General features: G+C 43.3%; 1 protein-coding gene across 2 annotated transcripts in view; it reads left to right on the forward strand.

Moving 5' to 3' along the window:
* MAST4 (microtubule associated serine/threonine kinase family member 4) overlaps positions 1–24,709 on the forward strand; it is a 1,958,993-nt gene that overhangs the window by 627,055 nt on the left and 1,307,229 nt on the right. For both annotated transcript variants that reach the window (XM_078675181.1, XM_078675182.1), the window contains exon 3: positions 18,877–19,001. In XM_078675181.1, coding sequence (XP_078531307.1) covers positions 18,877–19,001 — 125 coding nt within the window. The remainder of the gene's footprint in view (positions 1–18,876; positions 19,002–24,709) is intronic.

The raw sequence follows: 24,709 nt of genomic DNA on the forward strand, positions 1-24,709 counted from the left end.
ACCCATACTTCCCCCTCATAGTTTTAACCCACTGGTTTCATGTCTGCGTTAACATGCTGGTGCTCATTTACTTCAGCCTACTCCTCAGGAAAGTATTTAAATGCAACAGCTCCTATTCCAACAAAATTGTGTTCAGAGTCTTTCAATTTTGTTTTTCATTCAAAATATTTGCTCTCTAGATCTTCGGTAGAACTCTGTGGTGATGCTGTGGTTGGTTATTAGGGAGTTAACTAACAGTCAGTGTTTCACTCTGGATGCCAGAATGTTTTACTGAAATGGACGAGGAAGATAATTGAGAACTCATAAAAATGTGTCCTTAATTTCGTTTTCCTGAGCACTAACTATAATTTCTATGATACCATGACCGCTCTAATTATATTTATTTCTGAAAGAAATGTTTTAAGTTTAAAGCTTTGATGCCATTGAGATAGCGTTCAGGTGTGCCACACATTAGTCATAAATACAGAAATGTTGTGCTCTAGGTGTTCATTGGAATACTGTGGGAAGCTGCAGAACACTAGGGAATCAATTGACAGGCTGCCGGAAGTACATATTTTACTCAGAATATCAGGCTGTATTCTCACATGGCTAAGGAAGACATGATGAACATATAGAAAATGTTCTCTCATTTTACCTTCAAGAGCACCTTTCATAACCTATATGAGAAAATCATGAGTGAAATGGTTTACCTCAAATATGGCTTATCAAATGCCTGAAGAAGTTCAGTATCTTTCACAGGATAAAATCATCTGATAAAGTACCAGAATCCCTAAAATGGGTATACACCATCTCCAAATGTTTATATTGCATCTAAAATCACCCTTCGTGTGTCTTCCTTTTTGTGACCCTCAAAAACAGGCGTTCATTAGAAAGTATTCCAATGAGGCCCAAGTCCTGTAATGGCTGGCACAACATATTCTACGTTGTGTTCAGCAATTCAAGAGGCACCCCGGTGGGATTAGACGCACATGCTCTTGGGGGCGGGGGGGCGTCAGCACGTGCTCACCATGCCCCCTTATATATTACTAGCAGCCCGGCCCAACGTTGTCCAGGAGCAACAGGCTTCCCCGACCCCTGCCCGCCCCGACATTGTCCAGCAGCCCGGCCCCCGCCCGGCCCGTCCCCCACCTGCCCCGACCCCGGCCTGCCCCGACATGGATCCCCTTACCTCAGCTGCCACTCCTCCCGCCTGTCCGCTGCGATATACTGCTTTAAATATGTCTGTTCTTCTTTGCAGAGGTGTACAGCTGACCAATCCGTTCTACAGAGTGTACATTGGCTGGGAAAGCTTACATCATAGCTAATGTTTCTGGCCTAGAGGAGGTGTGTTAATAATTGCTGTTTCACCATAAAAACACAGGATCATTCTCTTTTCTCCTTCAGCCCGAGCCCCCGCCCAGCCCGTCCCCCGCCCAGCCCGTCCCCCGCCTGCCCCGACATGGGTCTCCTTACCTCAGCCGCCGCTCTTCCCGCCTATCCGCTGGTCGCACCGCCGCTGGCCTGTCCACTGCTCCTCACGTCAGCGCTCCTCCCCCGCGCCATGTCCGCCGCTCCTCGTCGCGCTCGTGGATGCCGCTCCTCCCCGTGCTCCTGACGTGAGCACGCACCTCGCGGCCGGCGCTACTTCGGAGGGACTACTTTTTTTTTTTACTGTAAATTTTTTAAATAACTTTGTTTTTGTAATTTATATAGCCTATAACCATCTACATACCCGGACAATTCCAACGGTGTATCGGGTGTGTGGATTGGCGCTGTAGTTCCCGAGTTTACCCGCCTCAAAGGCTGAAAGTTCTTCCTTTATAATAGTAGTATAGATTTACCAGAGATCAGATACTACAGTTATTGTCACATTACACATTCACAATACATAGAATACATTTAAATCACTTGTTTATGAAGAAGTTAGCTTCTTTGATGAATCACGTCCATTTAATTAATGTTTACTTTCCTATGTACTGATTTTGTGGGGGGAGATATATATACTCAATCACAGCATCCATTTTTCAAAAAAGGGATCACCACCAGTCCATATTAAGTGCCAATCATCTATATTACATTCTGTAGCTTTATAATTTCTTTAAAAACACAATTTATAGCCCATCCAACACGTTTTGTCCTAAACGAGGTCTTCCTCACAAATCTTTCCAATAAATCCAAAGACATCTCCTATAACTAAAAACCTTATTTACAAAAACTATATCAAAAAACAAAAATAACCCTCTTATGTTCACCAGATGTAGAAGCCATACTTTAAAAGCAAAAGTGAAATCATAAATCATTTTAAATCGTACATCTTCCCCTCTCCCGAGTTCCAATCACCAAATTATCTATCGTTTTGATTAGTACATTGTCCTGTTTCTCAACAATTCTGCATTTGAAATTTGATGACACCACCTACCCAGTTAAGTGCAGGACACAAGAAAAATCACAAGAAAATATCACACAAAAGGAAAAAACTATATCAAAGGAATTTGTTACATTATTCAAAGGACTTTAATACTTAAATGCAATTACCCATCAGGGTCTATTACCTTGTTATTACTTTAAAAGTAAATAGTCATATTTTTCATACTGAGTTTATACCAAGAATTACATCCTAAAACACAGATCAAGGTACCATTATGAGTCAATGAACTGGTCCCTGCTACGAATCAAGAGGAAACCAAGAGTTCCAAACTCAAGTATCAAGCCTACAACTTTCAATTAGGCAGCCTTGGATGAGCAGTCTGCAACTCACCCACATGTAAAATGTTACTTCATTACTGCTCAACCTAAGCCTGCTGAATTTCCTTACTACTAATACATAAAATTGAAAAGCAAATTTGATTACATCATTTCACCCCATATAACTTTGAATCTTTACTCACAAATATGATCCTATGTCAAAGAATGCACGTGCTAATCCCACCATTGTTTTGTTATGCAAATAATACAAACAGAACAAGTTTCATATTCAAAACCCCACCCCGGTCCGAGATACTGATATACATCATTACCAACCCCATGTAGCTGAAATACGGCCTATCCTATATAAGTGCAGAACTCATAAGTAATCAAAAAATGGAAGTACTAGTAAGGTACCAGGCTCTCTGCACAATATTACTAAATCGTGCTAATCCAATTAACTGATAGTAGCTGTTAGGAGAATCATCCGTGCATTTCCTCCAGAATGCGGCCATAGTTTGCCAAAATGTCAATGCAAGCATTAACTAGTGCACCGTTGCGAAAGAAATAAATCAGCAGTTTTCGGTTGACTCATGGCTGTAATCTACGATTCCAAATTCTGTGGAGCGTCATGTCGCTTCAACTACAAGTTGCACAGTGTCTATGAAATATTCCAAGGACTCCATATTTTTGTAAAGTACTCCATTTGTGATCACATTTAAAGCCATTCATTTTCGTCAATATTTTTCTCTCAATGTTTTTCTGTTTCCATTCACATCAAAGGCTGTGTGGTTCCTAATTCTTTCACATGCAAAAGAAATGCCCTTCTGTGGCTATATTGTAAATCACGTAGGGATCCACAGTTCTTTCTGGGTGGCCTCTTTCACATCAAGCCAGTGCATTTCGGGCTTTTAAACCCTTCCTCAGTGGTAACTGTAATGTAAACATGGTGAACATCAGTGATATTCATACACTTGCATGAAACTTAAACTGATTGACTCGCCACTCCTTGAATGATTTCCTCCTATCAAATATTACTGAAATTAATCAATTATGAAAGCTAAAGTGCATCAAACATAAATATCCATAAAAAATGTCCCCAGTGTTTTCTTCCTTAAATCCTACTTCTCTTAAAAAACTATTTTACCAACATCCCTAAAAACATGTACCTCATGTTTGTCCAAACGAAACCCTTTGTGTTAAAATTACACATCACTACCCAAAGCTATCTACACACCCTGCCCTGCAAATTTTAAAGGCTGTGTTCGGCAATATAATTACCTCCTCTACTCCGTGAGAACAGTAGCCAGTGCAGTCCGATCCAAAAGAAACCATCTCAGAAGTAACCTTTCTATTTAAACCTCCAGCAACAATTCAAACCTCCACATGTGACCGTGACATCAATAAACAGCAAAAAAATACTAATCCCAACCCTCCTTTTCACCGTGCTCGCTACACAAAAACATAACCCTGATAATATAAACATTAAATTACACATAATAAACCCATTCTTTAACAAATATTCCATCGTCTCATATAAATTATTATTCCTTAAAAAATGTTTGTTGAATCTCCGATGCCATGTTTGAATAGTTAAGGTTCTGAAATAACCACAGCACAATATTAGCACATGGTCCCCACCCAATAACCTAATCATAGCCATTCGGAGCAACAACCTATGTGCTGCCTCTAGAATGAGAACACATCCTGGCCAAATTGCCAACACGAACATTATATAATGTACATTTTGGAGTCCACTACAAAGCTTCCAGGAAAGTTTCAGTGGCTGCATGCATCTCTTCATCCAGGACTCCCACAGGATCCAGAGCATTTTACCCCCAACTGGGTATCTGATTCTAGCACACAGGATACTTGGGCCCTCCCTTAACATTTTTGTCTTTGAAGCACTATAATATACCAGCCAACTGACACTTGTAGGTTGTTTCAAGCCTCTGACTTGAAGTGCATATATCTTGTGTTTCATAACACAGGCAGTATTATTTGTTCCACTGATGAGTGTAGTGCCATTTTTATCCAATGAAGTCACCCATGATTGGGGCCATTCTGTGGTCTAGACTCTGCAGAATACCTACCAACAGCCAGGCCACTTTTATAGCACTTTGTGTTTGGATTGTCTGCTAACTATCCTAAAAGCCTTTTTCCAATATGGTGGGAGGCAGGATGTCCTCTGACCGCTCCTGGTCCTTTCTCAGGTCTATACACCATGAAACAAGGAATAACTCCTTTCTCCCTTACTGAGAGCAGAGACTAATGTCTCTGAGGGCTCTCCTGAAGAAGAACATTTGGCACCCAAGGCTTCTCTTAGTATAACCATGTCAAAAGCCAGGCCTCAACCTGGACTGTTTGTTAGGCCAGATATTCCATCGACTCCCACTTCACATATTTCCAGTGTAAGTGACTAAACAATTGTCACTCCCAGTTCTTCTGGCTCCCTGGAACAATTCTACTTTTTCTACCTCGTCAAGGAGTAATCACTTGTAGAAGCGAAGACCAGCAGAATTTAATTAAGTACTACTGGAGCCTTAAGGCAAAACAAAGTATGTTTTTTAAAGTTATCTTTACACAGCCATCAAAAGGCTATCTTTACCATTGAACTAGATTTTTAATTTTTTGATAATTACTGTAAAGAAACTTTGAATCATGTTTTTAGTATTTTCTTATCTAAAATTGGAAAGTAAACCTTTTAATTACTTCTAGTAATATGCCTTTATACGTATACATCGAAAACATATTCTAGCTTTGCACTATACAGACACACTTTTCTTAATGTAGCACTTTTCTTTGACATGTTACTGCAGTACTTTTAGCTACAGTTAGTCAGACCATAGTGGTGAACCTGGAGCCAAATTTCCCAATCAGATGTGTGTGGTGTAAATGTACATTGCAACCTGCATGTGACATTTTACTTCCATTCCTTCAGCGCACTTCTTGTACCAACTAACCATTTTTATTTCATGGGATAGGAACAAAGGATGCACACTATGAGGTTCATGGCAGCTTCACAGCATACAGTGTTAAAATAAAAGTAATAATCTTTACAATATAATGCAAACAATCTAGGTAGATCATGTTGAAAAGGTGTCGTTGCTACACCATCATATTGACATGTAATTTTGTAAATTCTGTTTGCTTCCCAGTTATCAGTTATCATCAATATTCCAATATGTCAATCTTTACCGTTATATTCCCGGCTACCATGGTGATCTAGTACTCTGATATCCCAACATGTGGCAGGTATTGCTGCTCTGTGCCCCTTACATCATCGTTATGCCAGTCGATTACATGTCTTACTCCCATCATTACCCATATAATACTTAATGCCAAGAACACTCATCATACACTTCCCCATAAGTCAATTAATGCTTTAATATGCCATATGTCAATCAATGATCAGGATATGTCCGGTAGTTCCTTATATAAGTGTAGAAACGTATTTTAGTTTTATAAACAATCTGCCCAACCCAAAAGCCAGACTTTGGGACCAAAATGTTTTCCCAGAAGGGAATACATGAGGGTGCCCCCTGATTGGTATTCCACATAGGATTATAAATAGGTCATAAAGAGCACCACGTCTGAAGGTGTATAATTCATCTGTCTAGAGGCCTTGAATACGCAACAGTTTGGACACATGTCCTTCTGTAACCCAGTGAGAAGTTTTCCATATGGGGTACTGTTGGGAAATCTTTTTCCATGTGAGTTGACTTTGGTCTCTACTGGTGCGTTTCTTGATGGTGATGCTTTAGTATATGGATTGATGCATTAAATGAGCCCTGCTATAAAAAGTTGGTTTGTTGAGCTTGCTTCTATTGAAGGGAAAGCCTGATGGCCAACACTATCCCCACACCCAAACATTTTGTCATCCAAGTATCAAATCTGTTGGACTATACGAATGCGGTACCTTTTCAGATGGTTTGCATTATCCCACTGGTTTAACGCCAACATGAAGGTCTTACAGTACTCTGCCTGATTTTCAGTTTCTTTCATGAGATATGAGCTGTTGTTTAGGTTAAATCCAGCAGTGTGCTGGCTCTTTCTATGCCAATCACAAAATAAATATATAATTACCGATTTCTAATCAGTTATGCTAGTACTAAACCAATGAATTCTTTAGATCTTAGTTTCTTGATATTGCTGTTATGTGAAAAAGTTAGCAAAATGTAATGGTTTGATGATTATGCTCAATATATCCCTTTGACCTTTATGACACATTTTGCAAAAAGGGTAAACCAGCATGAATCCTCTCCCTGCAGTTAGGAATACCGGCCTTCTGCTAAAGCTGATCCTCAGAATGAGTTTGAGGATTAGGCCTGTATAAAATACATGCATCTAGTGGTGACCAATACACTGTTAATTAAATCATAAAGAATGAAGACGATAGTAAGAATCCTGGAAACCAAAATGTTTTTGTTTTCATGTACTTACAAATCTATGAAGCTGTTCTCCTACATCTTGAGACCAGTGAGTGCTGGCTTTTAAGTCTAGGTGGATGTGTCCTGTGTAAGTAAAAAAAAAACGTTATTGACTGTGCGATTACTTAAAATATATACAGTATAGAACACACAAACATCACCCCCACCCAAAATACCCTACCCCGTTTAAAACCCTATATTCAGCTTTAAGAAAAAAAAAACCTCCAAGAGTCTCAAGTTGTGTGAAAGTTCAACAGAGTTGTTCTCTCCATAATGCCAATTGTCAATAGAAAAGTTCTTAAAAAGCCCCCTGTAAGGCCCTGGTTAAATTTCTGATTCCGTTGATTCCAGTAGCTTTGCAAGAAATTCCTAAATTAGGTGACAGCTAGCATGATTAGAACGCCAGATGGTTCTCGTTGCTAAATAACAGGGTCCTTGAGTTCTGTGGCCTTTTGATGGGAATCAAGTGCAGTTCTAACTTGATGGATAAACTTACCAACCCTAGCGAGTAGACAAGTTGTAATTTCTGAAAAGCACCAATCTGAAGCCTCTCTGCAAGTTCTATGGCCCAAACTCCGCAGCAAACGGTGACGGTAGCTGGCCAGTTTTGTACAGCGGTACAAAAGGGGGTGTTGATGGACGGAGCATCTGAACCAATCAAACACTCACACCGTTCTTTAGCCCACTCTGCCACCCCAGTTCAGACATGGCTATATGCAAATCAGTCTGACCCTGTGCCTCATGGGAACAGTCCAGCCCGAACTGCCAAGCCATGCCTTCCCTGGACCGGAAACAAGCTTCCGAGGACCGGTTTCTGACATTCCAGCCGTCTTCAGCCCGGCTTGCTTGAATCCAGTGGCAAAGTGAGCAAGGGACTCACGTCTGAGCATACCCTGCCACACTTATGGCTGCCAAAGCGGTACAAAAGGGGGTGGTTATGGATGGAGCATCTGAATCAATCAAACACTCACACCCAGTCAAAAGATCTGGGTTCAATCCATCACCGTTCTTTAGCCCACTCTGGCACCCCATATTTTCAGGGGCTTTCAGAACTCTGATATAATATTTTAACAAGTCCCCCTGTAATACCAACTTCGGGCGTTTCAAGCCTATTTCCAGCCTTAGCCTAGTGTTCCTTGCCGGTCTGGGAGTCTGTAACACAGACTTGTAGGCTTTCATCTGGGCCGCATTGATAGCTTTCTCAAATGCTCCTGGATAGGCTAGGTGGCCATACGTAATAGCGGGAATCAGTTTTGCCCTAAGTACGGTCAACATCAGTTCTATTGATGGACTAACTAGGCGATGACTAAGGCGTCTAAGGGACAGGATTATTTTGTCAATTCTCGGTTTTAACTCCTTATAATGTTTGGCTGCAGTAGCCCTCTCTGACACCCATACGCCCAGATAATTATAGCATGTGGCTGAACTGCTTCGGTGCTCACCCAAAGACCATGTTGCTTGTTTTTTGTGATGGCATTTACCAAAGATTACTATCTTTGTCTTGCTCTCGTTGATTCGTAGGCTGTTTTCCTCGTTGTATATTGCAAGACTGTTTAATGCTCTTTGGGGCCCCAACCTGGTGTGGTCCATGACCACCGTGTCGTCTGCATACTGGAGTGTTCCCAAGACCAGCTTCCCAGTCCCGGAGGTACCAAATTGGCATCTTTCAGGGCTTGCCCCATGTCCGCTGTATACAAGTTGAAGAGTAGGGGGTCCAAGACAAATCCCTGCTTTAGTCCAGAATTAGTTTCAATTCTTGATGTTGTGATTGTTGGGCTTAATTTCACCCGAACCCATGTCCCCTCATAGAGGGCTTTTATGGTTTTCAGCAGGGCTTGAGGGATCCCCCAGGATTCAAGTTTTGCCCATAGCCGACTTCTGTTCACTCGCTCAAAGGCTGTGGAATAGTCAATAAAACAGCAAAACAGGGGCAATTTATTCCGCAAAATGGCTTGCTTCGAGAGGTAGGACAGCGTTATGATATTGTCCAAGGTGGAACTATTGGCCCTAAAGCCAGTCTGAGAAGGCGGGAGAATGCCATTTTTATCCACCCAGGCCTCTAAGTCCCTGAGTAATAGGCGGGCATATACCTTGGCTTCTATATCGAGAAGGGCTATGAGCCTGTAGTTAGCCGGGTTCGAGTGGTCACCCTTCTTATGAATTGGAAATAGGACCGAGCCTTTCCAAGTTGTTGGTAAAATTGTTGTAGAGAATGAATGATTATATAGCGGGGTGAGTATAGATGCAAAAAAGGCAGGGGCAGTTTTGAAGACCTGGGCTGGAATGCCATTTGGGCCAGGGGCCCCATCTGATCTTATGGCTCTAATGTACCTTACAGTGTCCTCCTCTGTGTATCTGACAGGCTGACTGGGCCCTGTGATGACTTTCAGGGCGCTCTGAGATTTAATAGTTACAGCTGCCATCTGCGACCACTCTGAGCTGCCGGGGTCCTTCTTGGTTACCCCGCAGGTGTACAGCCCCTTCACATACTGTTCCCACACAATGCCTGCCACACTGTTTTCCTTGTGCTCGCTTCTGGGGCTCAGGCTATTAATATATCGCCATAGCTTACTGTTGTCTTTTTCTTTAATTAGGGAGAACACTTTGAGCCAGTTCTTTTCGGTCATCTGTCTTTTCAACTCCCAGACTTTCTTCTTGTAAGTGGCTCGCAAAGCAGGGATGGAGGACATCTGTGACCCGTAGATGCCTTTCTTTTTTGCCTCTTTTGCCTTGTTAACGGCTTGTTTGCTTTGAGTCAAATTCCACGGTTTTTTACGTCTTATCCAGGAGTGTTTTAGACAACTTCTTGCTTGGTTGGTATTACCCAAGTTCTTCAGTAAATCCATGGTCAATGTTTCCCAAAAATGTGTGATGTTCTTTATGTCTTGTGTGTTTAGTTCTACCTCCCTTTTAGCTACATACTCCAACAGGCTATGACTGAGGTTGATCGTCCATTTTATTCTTTTGAGAATAAGATGACGTTTGTCGCCTGTGGTTGCTCCAATTATTTCCTGGGCTTCCATCTGTTCCCGCGCCAAACTGAAAGAGGCGCATAGAGGTCTGTGGTCACTTTCATCTGTATCGTCCACAGTGAAATCACATACTTTATGTGCCAGCCATTTATTGGTGAAAATATAGTCGATGGTGGAAACATTCCTGAAGGTCGGTTTGGCGATCCATGTGGGATGGCTGGTTTTTTTTGTCCCATGTGTGGATTGTAGATTAAAATTTGTGAGAAGTGAAGTCAGAGGGCCCAACTTCTTACTTTGGGGTGCAACAGGGGTCTGACCCAGTCCTCTTATATTGAAGTCTCCCGCCATTATCACATTGTGATGCTCAAAGCTTATGAGTAGATTTTCCAAAGTACTGGTGAGAGATTCCATGGCCTGATACTTTTGATGTTTGGTTGGGTTAATGTAACAATTGAATAATAATAGTGAGTGGGACATTTGTCCCGTTTTCAAGCCCTCTATTGTAATTGCTTGAAGATCAGATGACGCCACTTTTAGTTCTCTGATTTTAAGTTTGCAAGCATGACTTACAAAAATGGATAGGCCCCCCGACGGGCATCCAAAGATGGTCCTTTTGGTCGCTGATATGAAGTATCCATAGAAGCCGCCAATTGGGGTGGTTGTCCTCGCCCAGGTCGCCTGAAAACACAATATATCCCCCTTTGCAAGATAGTCAAGTGAGGCCATGCCTCTAAAAATTTTACTTAGCCCAGCAATGTTCCATGAAATAATGGTTAACCTACGATCTTGGCCGCTAAATTGGTTTGAGCATGCTCTGTTTTCATGGTTATGTATTTGGTTAGGGACCCTGTCGCCATGTGACCTCCGTATGGTCCAGTCTTTACTAGAGCCTCTGCACTCTTCGCTGTGTGTCTCTAAGCGAGATATTAATTTTTAACGGGGATCTTGACCTCCCTGTATTCGCCACCCCACCTAGGCTTTTGGTCCTTGTACCTTTAAGGACTGATGTTGGGTCTTGCTGACCATGATTAAGCGTTAGGACGTGTGGATATTTTGGCGCACTGATGACAGTGACTTCGATACCCCATTCTGCAAGTTGTGACGCTTCCTTGAGGACGGCATGTTGGGCCTGCTGTTGTGCGAAACCAACTAGAGTAGAGTCGCCATGGGTATCCTTCTCCAGGCTTTTGAACTGTACCCACTCGATCTTATCTGAGGTAATTTGTGAAAGGATTCAATATGACCAAAGAGGCGGACAATGTTAGACCTATTTAGAATGTCATAAGAGCCTTTGGCTGTATATCTGGGAGTAAGCAGCACCTCATGTGTTACAGGTTGGTTATTATGCTGAGGGGGGCACAATATCTGCCCATCTCCCAGGATGATGTGCACCTGGAAGTTTGAGTTTAGAGGATTTTTATGGATGACTCCTGGCTGCTGTCTGCATGGCGCCTCATTTGGTGATTCCACCTCTCTTTGGTCTTTTTGCGGCTCACCCTGGTTTGTTTTAGGGTTATTTAATTCCTATTTTGGTGCACCCAGCCTGGGGGATTATAGGTCCTGGGTTGTATGCCAGCGTCCTCCTGTGATGTCCTTTGATGAACTTCCTCTTCATGGGTTCTCGCCAGAGTTAGCCCAACCATGTGTGGGCCCTCTCGATGGGTAATCTGTTGGCTTTGGGCCTCACCTGTGACCGAGGGTTCATCTCTTATCTTCATGGTCTTAGTTTTCTGTTTAAAGTTGAAAATAGGGAAAAGCGGCTTTGGGCTGCTTTTGTTTTCTATAGCACCAGAAGTTAGTGTTGCTGGTAATATATGTCTACTTTTGGCTTTGGATTTCTTCAGTTGTTTCTTTAACCTTTTTTTCGCCCTCCTTGACAGCGGTACTTGCGCCCCTGCCGGTGCACCTTCAGCCTTCACCGCAGGAGAAGCGACATCGTATGAATCATCAGTAGTGGTGTCAAAAGCCAGGTCCTCGAGGTCCCCATTCCCTTGTGTTTCCTGAATGATGTTTTTACTTGGCCCTGCTGGTGGCTCCTTGAGGAGGCAGCTAACCGCAGTGCAGTAGTTGGTCTTTTCAGGTAGCACTGTCTTCGCATCTAATAGCCTTTGGGTTGTTTGCTCTAGGGGGGGGCGTCACTCTTTGTCCCTTGGCTAAAACCAACAAGTCCTTTAGTACTTCTGGTAGTCCAGACCATTTTTCTATGATGGCGGCACAGGAGTTAGTATGAGCCGCGTTGGCATTATGGACTTCAAGTGAGACCTCTAGTTTTGCCAACTTGTCGTCTTGGCGCACCAGGTGTTGAGCAATTGAGTGCAGCAAGTCGATTTGTACTTCCATCTTTGTGGACTGCCATCGCAACGCCCTGGCCATTGTGTCCTGTACTTCTCTTATAGCTGACAGGTTTAACTCTTTAAGAGTAGCTTCTTCCGTTCTATCCTGCTGATGTGCTTGGCCCATCGGGCTCCAACCCTCAGTTTAGAGCGTTCTAAGGGTGGCAGTTTTTCCTGAGTTTATTGGTGTTGCATCCAATGTTCGTTCAATGGACTGTTCTAGTTTTTGCAGGAATGAGGTTGTTAAGGCGTCCATTCCGGGGAGGTTATCTTCTGGTGTATCCGGGGTGTCTCCGTTGAGTTTGATCTCTTGCATTTACTCATTGGAGGATTGGCTGCAACTGCCTCATTAAGCTTATCATTCTCCACCACTGTAGGTCTCTGATGAATGTCGGCTGTGATCCGTGTTGGGCTCTTTACCCTGGCGGTGGTCTTAAGACAGGTCTCGGGACCGCCGGTTTTCTGTATGGTGGCTGATTCACAGGAATGATGTCCTCTCTGGCCCTTATTGAACTCTGGGGTTCCCAGTTTGGAGACGATCTCGGTCTCCACTAGCCTCTCATCCGCGGCTATTAGACCACTGGAGGCCTGGAAGAAGTGAATGATGAGTCCTTGAGGGAGGATGTTGCCATTGAGTGGTTCCTGGGATTGTTGAGAAGTTATGCTCCTTGTTATCCTTCTTTGTGCTGTGCCTTCAGGGTCCACCTCCACCTCCACCTCCGCGCCTGGCTTTGTCTTTTTAAGCGTCATCCTTAGGCACTGGTAACTGAGGTGTCTGAGGCACTGGAAGAATCTGTGCAATTCAGTGCTTATGGGCCCCCTTGTTAATATGTGTCACCTTATTAATATGTGTCGCCTGTGCTTGATTTATGAGACTAGCTCTGCAAACAAGAATACAGCGCCCAGAATGCTTTGGGTCAGCACATTATTACCCAAATTTAAAGCAAATTTCATGATAAAGTTACGTGGGCTATGACTTAGATTACCCGCCTTTTCAGCACTTGGGGTCGGCCTGGTAAGATGATTTTTTCAACCGCGACATTGGGCCACTTTTTTTCTTTTTGAGAGCGGTGCTGGAAGTGACGGCAGCAGGAAGTGACGGGAGCGGCACTGGTGGTCAGACTTGGGCAGATTTGGGCAAGTTTGAACAAAGTTTTTTCCTTTCTCTCTCTTCTTGGAGAGGGAGAGGGAGAGAGCGGAGCGGAGCACTCAGGGAGACCGCAGGCTGAGAGACCTAGTCAGGCAGCCCCCTCGATCCGCACCCCGGGCTCTTACTTCGCAGCCGCCTCTATCGGCGGCCGCACTCGCGCCCTTACCTTCTTCCACCGCCTCTGCCTCTTACCTCCCGGCGTGGCTGGGCCCCTTCTGACACCAACGCGATGGGACCGGATCCCACCAGACCGCTTCTTCTTTTTCTTTTTCCTTCTTAATGGAGGAGCAGTCCCCCAAGTCTGCAGAATCAGCAGGGAGGACGGGGGAGATGAGAGAAACGTGAAAGAAACAGAGGAGACTCGTAGGATGAAGAAAATGCTGTCTTTCTCCTCTTACTCCCTGCGGCTCCCGCTACCTCGCTCCGTGGCACCGTCAGTCTTTGCGTCAATCTTTTGCGTGGGAGGAGTGAAAACCGTAAACTCTTTGCGTCCTGTGGTCACATTAGGCCCAGGCAGGAACACCACTATTTTACATGCTCATGTTTAAAGTTGACATCTTTTATTGAACATTGACATTTGACAGACATTTGCTTGTGTGCTCCTGTGGAGAATGTTCAATGAAATAACTTTGCTTTCATTTACACACCTTCATAGACATTTTATTCACTGCGCAAAATGTTGTTGTTTTTGTTCGATTGATGAGAGCTTTGTCAGGATAGAATCAATAATGACAACCAGACTGGTGCTTCAAAATGGTAACATGGGTGAAGTTTATTATATAAACACCATCACTTCTTTGTTTTGTTTTGTTTTGTTAGAGGAGCATTTCGCTGACATTGCTGAGGTCGCCCCATGTCAGATTTTCTGCCTAGCTAAATCCTGTTTACCTCCTGTGAAACGAAAGATAGGCAAACTAGGATAGGAATCACCAGGTAGGAGCATAACTTTCACTATACTTGTATGCGAGCATACATTCTATGTAACAGGACAATGGTTGAATTGTTCCTCTTCTTTACCATTCTTGTGATGATTACTAGGCCTGGGTGGTAAATTTCATTCAGCTCACGGAATTTGCGATATTTTTACATTTTTGCGTTCCGCGGAGAGTGCGAAAATATCAAAACTTTCGCAATCTGCCGCAAAACAGAGTGATTTTCTTGTTTGCGCTTCATAAAGGCATTCTTGAGCACGCAGTTGTGACATACCCGGGTCCCTGCGTTCACCAACGAGTTTCCCTATCCGCGTGCGCCACGAGATGTTGGATTGTTGGTAGCCGGCCGCGCTATCTCGCGCGAGTTTGGGATGGCGAAGACGTCATTCGACCGGGAACAGGAAAAAAGCATCGCGAGCAAGATGGCCACGCCCATTAGCAACCGCATGGGCAAGTTGGAGATAAATTTCCACGCGAGCAAGCAAAAACACATCGCGAACAGGCGGGAAGAGCAATCTCCGCATCTTCGCGAAAGTTTTGCGTGCTCGCGGAGATTTTGAGCAATTTCACGATAATTTGTTAAAGTCCATTTCGTAAATTCCGCCCACCCCTAATGACTGTTTTATTTCCTTCTATTGATTATTGTAGTGCACATATTTTATTCAAGTACCTTTTTGCTTCACTAAATATTGAAATGCCAATTCAAGTATTTCTTGTGTCTATCTGTGGGCATGCATGATTTACCAAATGAAAGGGTTCTAGTTCTGTTTCCAAGATTTCCTTGAGGAGTCAGGGTTTTTCATGGTCTGAGGATGCACATACCACCCGCTACCCTGTTAGGTTAGGGGGACATATGTGACACTGCGAGCTAGTCGGGACTCAGGCCATCATATTCTAATGGTGTGACGATGAATCAGTCTTGCACAGTTTTGGCATTTATGTTGTCCAATAAATACAAGTCAAAATGCTGTAAGTCAGTCAGAAATTATTTTATTCAGTTTATAATACACCATAAGAAAAAAGAGCATTTAACCATCAAAAATTTTAACTTAGACACAACTTCATCGAACATGAGCAAAAATCCTGAAGTCAGAATACATATTAAAAATTCAAACGTGCGAGAAAATTATTAAACAATAGTAAATTTAGAATTTTGAAATTCTAAATTAAAGGGTTAAAATAATTAAAATGCAATAAAATGCTCAATCTCATCTAGGTCGGATCCTAAAATGCCAAAGTGCATAATAAAATACAGACATGAAAAAGACATAAAACGCAATTAAGACTACATAGTTTGGTCAATCACAGCTCTTGAGTACCTCTCTGCCGTATTCAGCATAGGAATAAAGTGCAATAACTAAAACATAAGTACAGAGTTAAATTACTGTACAAAATGTCATGGCCCAGAATTGCTTGCCAGTCAGGTTTCATGTCGGCAGCAGAAATACATATGTGTACAATTAAGCAGACACATTCAGTTTGTAAAAGTTGTTGGGACAACAGCGCATGTCTGCATTTCCTTATATGAAGAAACTTTTATAAGGGCACTAAAAACACTTCCTTTTGAGTTGTATAGAGGTTACAGAAGAAAAAGAAATGCAACATAGATTGTAGAGACTCCGAATCATATGGGCAAGTTACTAGGTCCGAGTCTCAATACACCGCTCTAGAGGATACTCTCATGTTGGATGTTACTCTGGCTGCTAAACCACAAATAATTTGTATTTGTATTTGTATTTGTAAAGCGCGAATTGCTGCCCTGAGGCGTCCAAGCGCTAATGATAACCAGAACCATCCGGAGAGCACAGAAGGGGGACGGGATTAAATGGGTGAGTTAAAAAGAAAGGTTTTAAGCTGTTTGCGGAATGAGGTGAGGTTGGAATTGGCACAGCTGGAGTTTTGTTGTCAATCTGTTCCTCAATAAAAGAGGTCATCTTACCACAAGACTGTACTTCTACTACTCCTTACTGCACAATTGAATTAGTGTAGCTTCTTACATGAGGACAATAGCAATGATTTGTATGACGTACAGACTTCACTTGTTACAGCTCTACTTCTCACAGTAGGCTCTAAAAATAAGATGGCAGTGTAAGATAACACTTCTAACTGCCAACTTGGGATTCTGTATTGAGTTTCTTCCCTTTTATGAAGAGTTTGTAACACAGTATATAGGTTGCCTTTTGGCTATATGTTTACCTTCATTTTTTAGGCAACTCAAGTGGATAATGTTGAACAGGGGCGTCTTGCATGACTCGCGGGTGGTGAGGCGGGGTTAGGGGGTGGTGGGGTTGCACAATACAAACAAATATATATATATATATATATATGCACTCACCTTGCTGCTGGGTCCACGTCTCTGCTTCTGCTCTCCTTGTGGGACTCGAGGAATATGAAGCCAGAAAGAACAGACAGGCTCCCCTGACCAATCACAACGCTGGAATGCAGCGTTGTGATTGGTTTTGAGTGTCCAGGTTCAACGCTCAACTAGGGAATGGGGGGCCTGGGCATGTTCTCCATGCAGGCTGTAATGCAGCCTGCATGGAGAATGGGGAAAGTGTGCATGACTGGATTGGGCAGCCTGTCCACCCACCTGCTCTCAAAAGAAATGTAAAATGATAAGAACTCAAAGTTATTATCATTTTCTATTTTCTTTACTTCACTGCTCAAAATCAGTGGGGTGATGCTCCTCTGCCATAGCAGAGGAGCCGCCACTTATTGTCTACCACACTAGTGTTTCATGCTTGTTAGTTAAATTGGTGGTCATGGATCATGAGGTTGGTGCTCAAGAAATTATCTTGTAGACTGATGTTAATGATCCACTTTTCAGACTCTCCTGTGGATTGTGGAAACACATTGAGGTAGTTGGGGGTCACCATTATATTTCCTGGTTGAATGCCAGCACGGAGAACACAGCCGTCAGTTCTCTCCTTGTAGTAAGTAGGTTGTTAACATATATTCATGGATTTCTGAGGATGATCCTGAGATGAACTCCATTAGACCTGTAAAAGTATTGACATTAGAACCAAACAAGGTAGTGGATCTGTTGCCATTTAGAAAGGACCGTAAAATATTGCCTATGCTGAACCTATTCTGTTGTTGATCACAATTAGGGCTCCTGGTTTTTCCTTTTTACTGATTTTTACAAATAAATACAGACAGAAATATATTTATTTTCCTGTCTGTATTTATTTTTAAACGTACATTTAAAACGGAAATTGGGTTCTTTTTTGAGGGATTCTAAATGCTGTTAGTCATGACTACCAGGCCAATAGCTCTGTTGATCAAAAGGTAAGGGGGTTAAAAAAATAAAGGAATTTCAGTAAAGAGTCTTAAATAGCAATAGATATGCACAACCTTGATTTTAAAATGTGCATGTTTTCTTATAAGAGCATGTTTAATCATCTGAGTGTGTTTATATCCCTGAAATCTGTCCGTCGTTCAGGCATGAGTGCATATTTATCGGTCAAATAAATGTAGAAATATACTCATTTCAGATTCATTTTTTTGACAAAACCCAAAATAAATATGGATAAATACAGATAAAATTAGCAAAAAATAAAAATGAATAAATACAGACGGAAATGTCCCAAAAAAATACCATCTAAAACCGGGAGCCCTAATCACAATCTTTCAACCCCTATGTCCTTGGGTTATAGCTAATATTTAATCATTCTTGGGCTGCAGCTTTCTCAGATTAGCAACATAAAATTGGCCCTAGTTTTATATATAATAAATATATAGTCTTAGGACAGCCTTCAAGAATGAATGAATGAATGTTGGATTTGTAAAGCGCGTGGTTACCCTGGAGCGTCCCAGCGCTGTACCACTGGGGAACCCGTCCTGGCTTTCCCTGAATGCATGTGCACTTTACAAATACACGTTATGCTCTAGCATTGAATAGAGTTTACCTGCTGAACCCCAAAATGGGTATTCTGATCCAGAACCGCTCTAAAAATCATAATGTGATACTGTAAATGCTCAGAGAGCAGGAAGATGCGTAAGACCGTCCTCTTTCTGTAGATGTTGACCCAAAAAGCATTGCTACCAGTGGGCGTGCTGTATTTATTCCCTGGAAGGTGTTTCTCGTGTCGTGGTTTCATCAGATCGGTCTGTGTGCCACATGGAAGTGTGAGCCCTAAGGAATCTGTCTAATGATGGCATGTGGACTGGAGCCTCCTTCATGAAGGAGTACAATTAAATGATTTCAGCCCTGGCTATCAGATCAGCGACTATGCAATAAAGTGTAAGTGAAAATATTTCCTCAGCGCATATTGATTTCACATGCAATGTCAATGTTGTTAATGACATAAAATGAAATTATAAGCAAACCGATGTGGATGCATGGTAAATGATCACTGTGCCACTAATAAAAGTAAGTAATGTTATCTTTGACAGGGAGGTACCTTCTTCCAAGTGGACCTGGTCAGCAGCCATGGCTAGTGTCATCCGAGACCTCCAACCTGTTGCGCATGCGCAGCCAGACCCTGGGGCAGTCGGCGCCATCCCTCACGGCGAGTCTGGTGAGTAGCACGATGAAGGGGGAAGCTTCCTTTGTGTGGTGGTCTCACGAAACTAGGACGGTGCACGTGATTGTGAAAGTTGGCCAAAGTAACATCAATAAAGTAAGATAAAACAATTATCCAAGGCAACAAGAATATATTCACCTGTTTCACTCTGTTAATTTCAGGTGTGTTTGTGGGGTGCGTCAACTCAGGCCTGTTTGGGGTTTACAGAATGGAGGGACAGTTGTGAAATCACACACAGATAGTTTGAAACAATTGACAGACTTAAACATGGATAGCCGATAAGGTTGTATACCTGCCAATGAGAGCTGCACTCAACGGATAGAAGTACCAACACCATGAAGCCCACCTTCTCCATAGTCTTCATGTCGGTGGGATACAGTCTAGCAAAAACACTTGTTTCTACAGCACTGCGAAGATGAAAATCAGTTGAACTAAATCTTCCAGGATTAATATGTTGTTATTCTCGCCCTCTATTATACAATGAAATTGGCTGTTAGGTGCCATTTTCCACTCGTTTTCAAGTTGGGTCGATTTATAAAGCGTAATTAGGAGCTATTAATGTAATTAGCAGAGAGCATTAACATGTCATTTGTTGTTATACAAATAAACTTGGATTTATTTAAACAGCAACAATGAAATGATTGTCAACGGGTAACACAACTAGAAGAGGTAGTGTCTGAACCCAGACCTAGAAGGGTAAATTGGACCCGATTCTCACAATGGGACTATCTTAATGTCAGTGAGGTAGTTGGGGGGTGGGGGTGACTTTAGGCCTATTGTACAAGTCATTCTACATGAGATATTTTGACTTATGCAAATTGAGAAGTAAATCACACCTACCGGCAAAAAAATGAGAATCACGCACTTGATGTCTAGTGCCAAGTGAACTAGGTTTTAAACTAAGAGCGGTATTAATCAGGACTCATTTCATTCATTTATAATTTTTATACAGCGCTCTTACATCAATGCACGTATTAGGACTTTACATAAAACATAGTTGAACTTACATCAGATACAAGAAACCTGTCAGAAAATGAATTACTATTGCATTACCGATCTTAATAAATTAAAAAGTAAGCACGTCACCATTCAATAGGAAGCTTGTAAACTCAATTGTGATGGGAAGGAGAGGCATTAGTTAAAGAAAAGGCGGAAGAGGTGAGTTTGTCGTTTTTTTTCTAAAAGAGCAAAGACACATTTGGGTAACGAAAGACATGCCTTATACTTCAGAAAAGAAAGTGTCTCATTGGTGGGATTATTTGAAGAGGACTGGAATGGATGATGTTGAGCCTATATTTGAAGAGCCACTGGTGAGGTAAATCATGAGAGTAAAAAGTGGCATGTGAAACAAACTGGAGCTACCTTTGCAGGTTTATAGCAAGAGTGTATGTGTCACAGCAGAGGAAAGTCGGGAAGGTTTCATTAGTGCAAAGCCACAAGCGTCAGTTATAACAACTCTATGAACCAATTAAAAAAAAACTTTTGGATGTGTCCGCTAATGGAGAAGCAGTAAAAGGGGGGGGGGGCTGAGAGTGTAGAAAGCGGGGTTGCCCAGTGAAGCAAATTCTCTCACCACCACTGTGTAAACACTTTTTAAGTCTCGCCTGTCAATGCGCATGCTCATTGAGCGGAGCGAGACTATAGGGGTTTAAACAGACTTTACCTAGACTGGCGATTTGGTGCTGTTTCCGTGCACTTTTAGGTCAATGCGCAAGCGCAATGAGTTAAAATGCGCGTGCACAGCATCAAATCGCCAGCCATCGCCATCTGTTCCCCCTCCCCAGCCTCCAGCACCTCCCCTCTCTCTACCCGCACACAGCCAGGCTCGCATTTCTCCTCCCCCTCCCCAGCCGCCAGCACCTCCCCTCTCTCTCCCTGCAGACAGTTTTCACGGCCGCCAGGCACCTCAACAGTAACAGTTCAGTTGCTCTGGCGCCTTCTCATTTTATTTTCCTGCCTTTCTGTAGTTAGTCCACTTTGTCCGATATATTATTTTTGCTTTCTCTCCTGACATGTGCGCATAGTCTTTGTACATTATACGCTCAGAAGTTACATGGCAAAAGCTTCTATCTGGTCGTACATCTTATAAGCACGTATCGTGTACCGCTTTTAGCATTTACTTTGTGACAATCATTACATACACGGTGTACTGCTTATTTGTACGCCTCTTTAGGATGCATGTAGGACAATGTGGCGTTCAAACCCGTGAATTGTAACATTGTGGTACACAGCCGCCAGCACCTCCCCTCTCTCTCCCCGCACACAGCCAGGCTCTCATTTCTCCTCCCCCTCCCCAGCCGCCAGCACCTCCCCTCCCTCTCCCTGCAGACAGTTTCACAGCCGCCACGCAGCCCACCCCCTTCCTCTCCATATGGGTGTTAGCGTTTTCTTTGATCTCCGCCGCACGTTCACATAGGCTCCTCTCTGCCCACGCATCTCTCCTCTTCAGTAAAAATAAAATCACTCTCACTCCACAAACAGCACTTTTATTAATTTGATCACTACCATATCACTCTGGGGCAACTCTCCATTTGGGTGTTAGCGGTTTCTTTGATCTCCGCCGCACGTTCACACAGGCTCCTCTCTGCCCGCGCATCTCTCCTCTTCAGTAATAGTTCAATTGCTCTGGCGCCTCGCCACAGGTCCACTTTGTTCCTCCCCTTGTACCTCGTGCACGTTGTTTTTTCAGCATTATGCCTCGACATATGCATCTCTCTGTTTTCCAGTGCCAGGCGGAGCAGCTCACTCGGGGTTTGGGTGCTTGTTTAATTGAGCTGAACAGTATGAAGGGCTTCCATTTGCTACCACTGTAGCCACAAAAGTGCTTCCATTTGCTACCACTGTTGCCACACGCATTGAACTCGCCAGGCAGCCCACCCCCTCCCTCTCCAGCGTGCGCCGCGCTCTCCCTTGGTTGCCACACACATTCAACTCACCAGGCAGCCCACCCCCTTCCTCTCCATATGGGTGTTAGCGTTTTCTTTGATCTCTGCCGCACATTCACACAGGCTCCTCTCTGCCCACGCATCTCTCCTCTTCAGTAAAAATAAAATCACTCTCACTCCACAAACAGCACTTTTATTAATTTGATCACTACCATATCACTCTGGGGCAACACTCATTGGCACCACCACATCACTCAGGAACACCACTCAGGGACACCCCCAACACCACTCAGGGACACCCCCAACACCACTCAGGGACACCCCCACACATCACTCAGGGACACCCCCACACATCACTCAGGGACACCCCCACACATCACTCAGGGACACCCCCACACATCACTCAGGGACACCCCCACATCACTCAGGGGCACCACCACATCACTCAGGGACATCCCCACACATGACTCTGGGACACCAACACATCACTCTGGGACACCAACACATCACTCGGGGACACCAACACATCACTCGGGGACACCAACACATCACTCGGGGGCACCACCACATCACTCGGGGGCACCACCACATCACTCAGGGGCACCCCCGCATCACTCAGGGGCACCCCCGCATCACTCAGGGGCACCCCCGCATCACTCAGGGGCACCCCCGCATCACTCGGGGGCACCACCACATCACTCGGGGGCACCACCACATCTCTCAGGGACACCCCAACACCACTCAGGGACACCCCCACACATCACTCAAGGACACCCCCACCACATCACTCAAGGACCACATCACTCAAGGACACCACCACCACATCACTCAGGGGCACCACCACATCACTCAGGGGCACCACCACATCACTCAGGGGCACCACCACATCACTCAGGGGCACCACCACATCACTCAGGGGCACCACCACATCACTCAGGGGCACCCCCACATCGCTCAGGTACACCACCACATCGCTCAGGTACACCACCACATCGCTCAGGGGCACCCCCACATCACTCAGGGGCACCCCCACATCACTCAGGGGCACCCCCACATCACTCTGGGGGCACCACAACATCAATCTGTGCAACCATTCAACAACAACTGGTTCAACTATGTTTTCTCAATGTCTCAAACTTTATTACAAATGTCACAAAAAGATGTTAATATTTCACTTTTGTTCTTGGATTTTCGTCACAATAAAATACACTTAACACAATCTTCACGAAGGTTATTTACAAAAGTTTAAACTATTGCTATCATGAATTACAATACGTTTTATTTAAGTATTAATTTTTTAAAAAAATTAAAAACCATTGTTATTTGTAATAGCAATACATCTAAGTCACGTAAATACAACACATATTGCATTACAAAAGCTATAGGTGTCACATTTGCGAAAGTTATAACTATTGGCATTGTAAATGACAAAGTTATTTATTTAGCTATTTTCAAAACCAACACTGAAATAAAAAAATTGTCATTTACAATACCAATAGATCAAAATTTCCTAATGCAAGACCTATTGATGTAGATGTAACATTTGCTAACTTAATAACTATTGCCATTTGTAGTACCAAAATTAATACTTTAATATTTTTAAAAACATAAACAAAAAATCAAAAATCTTTACATTTTACACACCAAAAACTCAAACTTTTCTATTGCGAGACCTATTGCATTTCCAATGCTTGTTCTCTAAGACAGCCTCGACTACTCCCTAGTATGGGAGGCAACTTCAGAGAATGTAACACTTGCATGACGAACCCACTCAGAAAAGATACCAGCCCTATTTAGTTAAATCAAGAATCATTTTATGATAAAATAATGCCAAAATGGCAAGAACCGGACAACTCACTGCGAAGTTATGGCTTCTTAAAATGACTGTTCCATTCCACATGGCTTTTCCGTTCTGCATGGACAGTCGTTGCAAGTTTCTGCGGGTACTCACAAGTGGACACTGGGGGCTGCTTCTCCCTCCAGTCACACAACATGAGTCCCAGCTCCCGGGTAGCTTCTAGTCTTCTGAGATGCAGAAGGGCCTGGATGAGAATCAGTCACCTTGTGCACGCGGACACAGTTCAGAACTCCCAAACTTGCGATTTTGTGTGTAGCTTGTCTCTGGCTTGCATCTTCACGGCAGACCGTCTTCTTGGTCTTTCTGAGTCTGTCTGGGCAGTAGACTGTAGCCCGCTCTCTCTTTCTACTACAAATACAGTCCTTGGTGTTGAATCCAAAGTCCTTTCCTTCCTTTGCAGAGTCCTCTTTGTAGATACCAGTTACAGAGAATGTAAGTTGGCTTTGCCACTCACTTTCCAGTTCCAAAAATGAATCATTATTAAGTCCAATGTCAGACTATTTACAACTGGTCAACATGTGTGCTTCACAAGAAGAGTTGTTAGGTGCTCTTGGTTAGTCCGGTTGAGCCAACCAGGGGATCAACTAACACTTAAACCTCTTGTCAAACGTAATTTACCAATCTTGATTGGTGTGGGTGACACTCCCACCCACAGTTCAGCAAACATGGTCCACTTCCAAGTCCCGCACCACATGCATTCATGGGTCTGGTAATCATGTTCTTCTCAGACTTCCAGCAAGATTCTTCAATCCAATTCAATGTTTCTCTTTGAAACACCATCAGATAGAGCACCCCGTAGGAGGGGGGCGCCCTCATTGTAATTACTGACATCTACAATATATGACTGTCTCTGACTTATGTTCGAAAGTCTCTCTGGTTAATGGTCTGGTTGAAGCTTCCAAAAAGTTATACTAGTAATATTCAAAATCTGGTCTGCCTTTGTTTAGCCCATTTGCGTT

Source organism: Lissotriton helveticus, chromosome 2_1 (assembly GCF_964261635.1).
Source record: "Lissotriton helveticus chromosome 2_1, aLisHel1.1, whole genome shotgun sequence".
Lineage (NCBI taxonomy): Eukaryota > Metazoa > Chordata > Amphibia > Caudata > Salamandridae > Lissotriton > Lissotriton helveticus.